Here is an 8,008-nt window from a genome sequence, read left to right as displayed (position 1 = left end):
GCATGCACAGGATGAGTCACATCATTTGAAACTTAGCCCTGATTGGAGAAATTGGAAGTGTTACAACTGACCCACATTACAACTATCCCCGGTCTCCCCTACATGTGTTGATCAGTTCTTATTTCATGTGGCTATTAACTAGTCTGTTACCTCAGATCTTATAATGCTCAGGTTACTGATGCAAATAAGTAATTGTCTGTATGCAGAAAACAAACATCAGGAGCAATAGTCACAATCACTGTGAAGGTTTCCCAAACAACAGCTAAAGAAGACCACCTGCTTTTATTTTGAAGTTCTTAAACAGGTTAGTATGCCTTTATGTTTTTGGAGAAAAAAAAAAATCACAGTTACCACAGAATCCAAAGAAAATTAACAATGGTGAGTGCATCATGATTCATTCTGTCTTGCTGCTGTAAGAGGTGTTATATGTGTAACAGCTTTACCATTCTAATAATGTTTACAGTGGGCCTTAACTGCTTTATTTTTTAAAGAGCTATGCAAAATCTGTCTAAAGAAAATTTCAACCTCCTAGCATACACCAGCTCATTGTTGACCCACCTATGGTTAAGAGTTTTTGGTTTGGTTAATGTCCACCACGTTTCTTGGTTGTGGCTCAAAAGTTGGGAGGTCGCCTTGCAATCGGAAGGTTGCCGGTTCGAGCCCTGGCTTGGACAGTCTCGGTCGTTGTGTCCTTGGGCATGACACTTCACCCGTTGCCAGGTGGTGGTCAGAGGGCCCGGTGGCGCCAGTGTCCGTCAGCCTCGCCTCTGTCAGTGCGCCCCAGGGTGGCTGTGGCTACAGTACAATGTAGCTTGCCATCACCGGTGGGTGACTGGATGTGTAAAGCGCTTTGGGGTCCTTAAGGACTAGTAAAGCGCTATACAAATACAGGCCATTTACCATTTTTATAGAATTTTCACCTGAATGGGAAACCCCAAATGAACCAAAAAGAAATGTATTACACCTCATCAACGGTGGTTGAAATAAAACCAAACCCATGAGTTATCATGATGGATTACCGGTGACCTGGTGGATGTTAACAGGTTAAACTTTTTTCCTTGCCTTATGAATTAGTTTGTTTTTCTGTTTGTTTATTGTGAATTATATGGTTACTTTTAGACTTTTTTAAATGCATTTTTAAGGATCATTGTCTTTATCCTTTAATAATCTCCTGTTACACACTGCCTATTTTTAAACAATTTGTTATACAAAATAAAACTACATAACCATCAAGTTGAGTGTTTTTTTGTTGTTACTGGTTTATTGTGCGAAGACAAAAGTCAGTTTTACAAAATGATAGCATCCCCACATGTAAGGCACAGGACACACAAATCATGACAAACTGGCTTTATGTTAACTAATTTTCACCACAAGTCAAATTTTTATGTTTAGAGGTTGTTGATTACAAGGCACAAACACAAAAATAATTTAAACTACAATTTGCCACAATATTAGCATCTGACATCCTGAGAATTAACCTTCAAACCATGAAGAAGGTTTAAGCACCATTACTAGTATATCTTGTGTGCGTTTTTACAGAAAATACTATGAAGTTGTATTTGTTTCAACATTTGGTGCAAGTTAATTTATTGCTAGACAGTATTTAAAATAGGCAGGAGAGGCACAGTGTGAACAACAAGACAAAAATATCCATACTATATGATACAATATGGATTTATAACTGTAGCAAACTAAATGTAACTACTTCAGTGAGAAGTTTGACGCCGGGTTTTCAGTGCATTCAGTGGTAAGCCAAACGAGGACAATGAAACATTAACGTCCTGCTCGAAACAGCGGAAGCAAAGAGTATGATAGATTTCCGTTCTTCAGCTGCTCGGTGGAAAAACAGGGCGCGGTAAGTGACACAGAGTCAGCTAAACAGTAACGGGGAAGGTCAAGGAACGGTTAAAAACAATAAAAAAAAAAACATGGTTAGAGATGCCACGAAGTAGGTGGCAATGCCTTAACCGTATGTGTGTTGCAGGCCACTAGGGCCAATTCCATCCTTGTCAAGGGGAGTGCTAACCTTCTCTCCTTTCATACAACACACCCTCCCAAAAGCAGGACGTCGTCATATATACCCGCGAGGACACAGCTTGGTTTCACTCACGGTGTCACTTCCAAACTTTAGTCTAATTGAAAAGGTCGAATATTCGTGGTTTTCTTCAAACGAGTGGTTCACTATTTATGTTTTCTCTGTTTTCAGTTACATTCGATATTTATGTTTTCAATTGGTTGCAACTCTACCCACACTGCACTGCGGTAGGAAGCCGTCCCCGCATTGGTAGATGCAGTCACGTGATTGTAACATTCGCTATAAAGACATTTAAAGCATTACTTTTATGGATTTGGCTTGCCCCATGTGGCACTGGATTGTTCACACGTTTAATATCCTTTTTGTATTGTGAGAGGCGGAATTTGGGGAAGTTCTTATGAAACAGACGTAAATTTAGTGATGTAGCTCCTCTTTTAACCACAAGATGGCAGCCAGGGGCTGTTCTTGACCTAACTGAAGAGCTTAAAACTAGTTCTTAAAAAAAAAAAAAAAAATGTTCTTAACAAATTATAGATTAAAGTCAAGAACCACCCCATTATTTAGTTTTCAAATTTCTCAGTTTGAAAAAAGTAATAAAGTTGGATGTTAGGGAAAAAAAGTTGTAAACTAGTTTTGTGGAAGCATTCCACAGCACAAATCCTCCATTTCATTTCCCTACACCAGTTTTAACCTCAACTGTATTAATCCCTCAAAACCATTTAAATGGGATACTTTCAATTGCGAAGTACCAAATGCAAACAAGCAAAATAAGCGTATATATCATTTACACTGTGTACATGATTACCTTAAAACCCTTGAAAATATATAGTGTGTTGTGCTTTGGTAAAAGCAACAAGAGCAGAACAACTGAAGAAGACTCCCTTTACTTTATGAGGCTTTCCTCAGTGTACCATATAAGAACTTCTTGAGCTTTTCTTTTCAGTCCAAGAGCAGCCATCCCAAGTGCCTGGCTTCCTCCAGTCACTTTAGCTTCTACACAATAAGAAAGAAATAAAAATTACCTCTGGAAAAGTGAAAATTGTTTTCACACTATTAAAATGAGCATTTATATAATCCTGACTATATAAAATGAAGTCATGTGAAAAATTTGGGAGAAAAAAAGTTTACCACTGTAGTAATAGAAGAAAGCCATTCCCACTACAAAAGTGAAACAGCCCATAAAGAAGAGGGGACCTGCAAAACAGGAAGCACATAAAAAATTAGGCATCATGTCAGTGCTAAATAATTAGATACAAGTTTTGCCTTGAATAGTTTTGTCACAGTTTTGAAAGTTATTTTTTAAACATGTGTAAAGCCCTCATAGCTTAAAAGCATCATCACTGTTTATGTTTTATAGTTTTGTTTCTTAGTTATATACATAAATAAATTACTCTGTATATTACATGGCACACATGCTGGCACTAATTCTTTACTCTCCCTCCAAATCTTACCTCTGTCATTCAAAGCATGTCTCTGTTTGATGACCTGTGGAAGTTTGAGCGGATCCAAGGAATCTGGAAGCAGGATGGAATAAAATGTAAAATATGCCTACATATATAACCACAATTACTCCCCATAACCTCCAAAAAAACTGATATGTATGAAAGTGGTATGATATGAGTATAAGCCATTTCAGAGACGAACCTCTGAGGTGAAGCCTTGTAGGCAAACTGTAGTAGACCTCCTCAACATGCAAGTGAAGCGCCCTGTAAAATTCCCTGCATGCTTCCTCTCCTTTCCCTTGTAGGTGTGTCAAGAGCTCACCCAGTCGAACACTTGTGGGTACATCCAAGTTTCGGAACTGGACAACAGTTAACAACAGATATTATTTGTTAATCTTACACTGAAATCATTCACTATGGTGTTTTAACCTCAAGATTTTCAGAACCGTGAATGCTTTCCAGGTGTCTGTATAGGAATATTTTCACTTGAAGCGATGGGACATAAATAAATACATTTATTACTGGAATTTAAACTAGTTTATGTAAGCGTGCCTGCTGAAATACAATATTAAAGGCACCTGATGATGCTTGAGCATTTTAATTTTATGCAGCTTCACGCTTTTCTTTCTTTACTCCTGCTATCCTGTTGACTATGGTTCCATTTTCAGAATGAGGTTCTGAAAATCTGCAATCACTACAATTATAACAACTCTCCAAACCCCCTTTCTTTCTTCTTCTTCTTCTTCTTTTTAAACCACAGACCTGACAACTTTTTTATAACTGAGCATGAACAAAAAACATCCGTTATTGTGATGTATTTCCAATCAGCGCACACTTTAATGATCTTTGAACACAGCAGCTTTAACCAGACATTAACACCTCCACGTATATATCACAGTAAGGAAAGATGAAACTGTGATACAGGTATGCAGATGTTTCAATAGTGGTTTTGGTCTGGGTTTCTAGATTGCTACACCCCTAGCAACCACTGCATAAACCATAGCAGCTACCATAAACAGCTATAGCGAAACCAAATGCTGCATGCAAGTGATCAAACTAGTAATAACAGCATAGTTTATACAGCTTGTGAGCTCATGGCCATTCTGTTGCTGTTTGACTGGTTTTATTATGCACTTGCAACTACACTAATAAACACCGCAGTGTATTTCTAGAGCAGTACAACTTCGATTTTTTTAACATTGTTTTACTTGAATGTTATTCCGTTGCACCACTGTCAGTATGCGTATGCCACAGAGACAGTAAAAGGCTGCTGAGGAGGACTCACTTTGGTTGCCTCCTTGTCAGTGAGGATCTGCGGGTAGATTCTGTTGAGCTGCAGGATGAGTTTATCCACGACTTCTGTGTCCAGTCTCGGGTCATGTTTGAGGAAGGTGCTGTCCTCTGTGAGCTGCTCACAAAAACTGTCTGTCGGTGTAAACGGAGGCGTTAAACCCATTCGTTATATGGGCAGTTGTTTGTCAACAGGCTAGCATTTTTCTTTGGAAGGGTACGTAAGTAGGCAGTGGTTTACTCATAGAAAAGAAACGTTAAAGCCAGTTATTTTCTCTCTCTCGAAACTTTAGCAAGAGTAGAGTATGAGGCGTGGCGAAGTTAAGAAACTTCAAAGTCCCGAACATGACTTGGAATGAGACGTTACATTATCTTTGGCAAAGCGCAAACTTCAGCTTGCTACTGCTGTCGTAATATTGGTCACTCCAAGCTAATCGGGTCATATTATAGCAAAACTGAGGGCTAGATAATGTAGAATAAGCGTTATTTGTTATTTTAGGTAAAGAAATACACAAACCTCCCATTGCAGAGTCCCCCTGTGCCCTCTGTTGGACACGCCCGCTGACGTCATGCCGCCGGCAGGGATGGGCTTACGTCAACGTCTCCCATTAAGGAAAAAGAACCTTTTTCAGCGCAAAGACTTTATACAATGCAGCTTTTGCTGTAACTAATTAGACCTGTAACAACTTTATTTGGATCTATTTGTATCATAATTGATGTATATTTTTTATGTGTATACACATAAGTGCAAAATGAGAGCTCTATGTAAAACCACCTAGTTTCACTTAATGTTAATAGCGTAAATAATGTTGCTAATGTTAGATGTGATATAGTCCATCACTGACCAATGAGTCATTCAAGCATAAAATGGGTATCCGAACTCAAGGGAGGAAGCAGCATTGTGTTTACACTAACATGTCAAATAACCAATTTTAAATAGTATTTGCAGGTACTTTGCTACTAGCTGGAAAAACACGTTTCTTTTCCATTTCCTTTGGTAAATATAAGAAAAATGCAGAAGATAACATAGTTTGACAACCACAAAATACCATTTTGCACCAACATGTGATTCCCACAGAGCTATTAGCTTAATAAATCTGAGGAAGCTGGACAAAGTGAGGAAAAACTATTTACAGCAGATGAACAGTATCTTGAAGTCATGTCCTTAGGAATTTGGGAAAAATCCAGCAGAGACCTGACACAGGACCTGAGAGCTACACCTGGCCCTTCAGTTTATTCTTCTGCTGTTCACTGAAGCCTCAATTGCATGAGAGCTCATTTTGCCTTATATACTTATATTTACATGTATGTTTGCAGATGTTTCCTTGAAAAATATAAAGACATGAGTTAAAAAAATAAAAATAAAAAACCATCAGAATTGTAAAAGTTAGATTTATTTCTTCACCAGACATACTCTAGCAGGAAGCAGTGACAGGATCTTACAATTAGGATTTTTGCTTGTGTTTTTTTTTTTCATTTCAGTACTTTTTTTAAGCCTCAACCTGCCAGCTAAATGCACACTCCCTTATGAAATAAAAAGGATTTCAAATCCTGTAGTCTGAATGAACTGAGACAAATAAATACAATTACAGTTATAGTAAAAACTGCAATCAATTAGGACCAATAATGTGAGCAACAAGATGTAAAATATTATTATATAGCACAAACACTTAGGGTTCTCTTTTGTTGTCATGTCTGAATGTGGCACTTGTATAAAGAAAAAACACACAATGGCACTGCAGACTTATTTGAAAAGCTTTACAAAAAAAATTGTATTAAAACAGTAACTTTAAAAATTCTTTATCATGAATAGAGTTTATGAATACTATACATCTGACCTTAACTTATAAATCCTTAAATAAGATTTGCATTTTTATTCTTTTTCCAGACATAACGAGCATACTTTTAATTTGTAACCGCTCTGCTTTATCTGTTAGGAACATAGTGATACACAATGTAGTTAAGATCCCGTATTTGAAGCTTCATATTTCCAGGATCATAGAGTTATGACAATACAGCACGACAGAAGACACGGTTGTCAAGAATTCTGGCTGTCAGTATGTGTCAAATACTAAATCTAAGGCCAACAGACATCAAAATCAGAGACTTACTTGTGGCTTTAAAAGCAATCTGTGACTTTGTTGCTATGAAATAAATAAGGTTAAAGGTATGTTGGAAGACAAGCATGCACACAGAGTACAAACATTACACAATACTTGAAACAGTTAGCATCATTTTAGAAAGTAGAATAAGCTTGGAGCAAATACGTGAAACAGAAAAGTGCTAAGTCAGTCAGGCGTTAAGTAACCAACCAAACACCCATTGTGACTATTCCACCGGTTGAGTAATCATAGTGGTTCATATTTTGGAAGACTGATGGACTGCACCGGGTAGCTGGTGTGTTATTTTCTGCAGTTTTCATAGAATTTGATGCCATTTTAAATAGCTGTTCTGGCACTCTAAAACAAGGCTCTTGGCTAATACTGTTTGATATATTCTCGTCTTAGTAGTGACACGATATGGCGTGTGATTGAGAGTGGAGAAACCAGGAGAGCAGACAACTGGCCACCGACGTGCATAACCTGACGGAGCTCGTTAAGGACACTTGGCTTCATGAGTTTACTGCAAAGACAAAAGAGAAAAAAATGAAATTAATTTCAGTTTCTCCTGCATTAAGTGAGATGCACAACAAAGGTGTTGGGTGTGCTTTGCATGCAGGGTTCAGACATGAATCACCAATAGACTTTTAGGCTACTACAGGGGACAAGTTCTTCCTCTTTCCACATTACACCTGCTTATACTTCGTCAAAAGAAACAAATAACTCAATGCTGAATATCGAGACCTACCAGTAAAAGAAAGAGTTATTCTGACCCAAATTATTATTTTTTTTACATTTTGAAAACATCTAGAAGAGCTGGCCTTCGCTGAAATTTTGTGCCTTAGAGGTCGTTCTGCATTACAGCTCGTGACTTACACTGCGGCTGGAAGAGGCTCCCTTGCCCTTCGTTTTGGCCTTGCCTCCCACTGTTGTGGTGCTGTTGCGGCGTGCTTGTTCGTGGTCAAACTCCAAATCCTCTAGGCGCTGAGTTAATGCGAGTTTTTGCTGAATGGCCATACGTAACAAAGAGTTCAGCGTCTTCTTTTCATCCTCAGCAGCAGCCAGCTGCCTCTGCATGTCATCCAGCTGTGTAACATACTCATCACACCTGAGAGGAGAGGAGAGGAGAGGAGAGGAGAGGA

General features: G+C 38.3%; 2 protein-coding genes across 2 annotated transcripts in view; both read right to left on the bottom strand.

The window, feature by feature from the left end:
* Nucleotides 1–2,900: 2,900 nt before the first annotated feature.
* On the bottom strand, nt 2,901–5,356 carry card19 (caspase recruitment domain family, member 19). Its single transcript, XM_005741491.1, has 6 exons — nt 5,285–5,356; nt 4,763–4,902; nt 3,680–3,836; nt 3,487–3,549; nt 3,164–3,229; nt 2,901–3,028 (listed from the first exon to the last, which is right to left on the bottom strand). Exons 1-6 carry the CDS (start codon nt 5,289–5,291, stop codon nt 2,919–2,921), a joined length of 543 nt encoding a protein of 180 aa, XP_005741548.1. The 5' UTR covers nt 5,292–5,356; the 3' UTR covers nt 2,901–2,918.
* A 788-nt stretch (nt 5,357–6,144) lies between these two features.
* The window catches only part of LOC102211705 (protein bicaudal D homolog 2-like), a 9,602-nt gene continuing 7,738 nt past the window's right edge, over nt 6,145–8,008 (bottom strand). The window contains exons 7-8 of the mRNA XM_005741490.2: nt 7,743–7,974; nt 6,145–7,389 (exon numbers count right to left, since the gene is read on the bottom strand). Of these exons, the coding sequence (XP_005741547.1) occupies nt 7,387–7,389; nt 7,743–7,974 (235 nt within the window). The 3' untranslated portion in view covers nt 6,145–7,386. The remainder of the gene's footprint in view (nt 7,390–7,742; nt 7,975–8,008) is intronic.

The sequence above is a fragment of the Pundamilia nyererei genome, unplaced genomic scaffold, assembly GCF_000239375.1.
Source record: "Pundamilia nyererei isolate P.nyererei 1_Seehausen unplaced genomic scaffold, PunNye1.0 scaffold00110, whole genome shotgun sequence".
Lineage (NCBI taxonomy): Eukaryota > Metazoa > Chordata > Actinopteri > Cichliformes > Cichlidae > Pundamilia > Pundamilia nyererei.
This window is presented reverse-complemented; position numbering and strand designations above follow the sequence as displayed.

Bases quoted from the DNA above. Each gene is read 5' to 3' on its own strand.
- card19 (XM_005741491.1), bottom strand. The intron at 3,550-3,679 runs GTTCGTCTCTGA...TCCTGCTTCCAG, and splicing joins TACAAGGCTTCACCTCAGAG to ATTCCTTGGATCCGCTCAAA. The intron at 3,230-3,486 runs GTAAGATTTGGA...CCTGTTTTGCAG, and splicing joins ACATGCTTTGAATGACAGAG to GTCCCCTCTTCTTTATGGGC.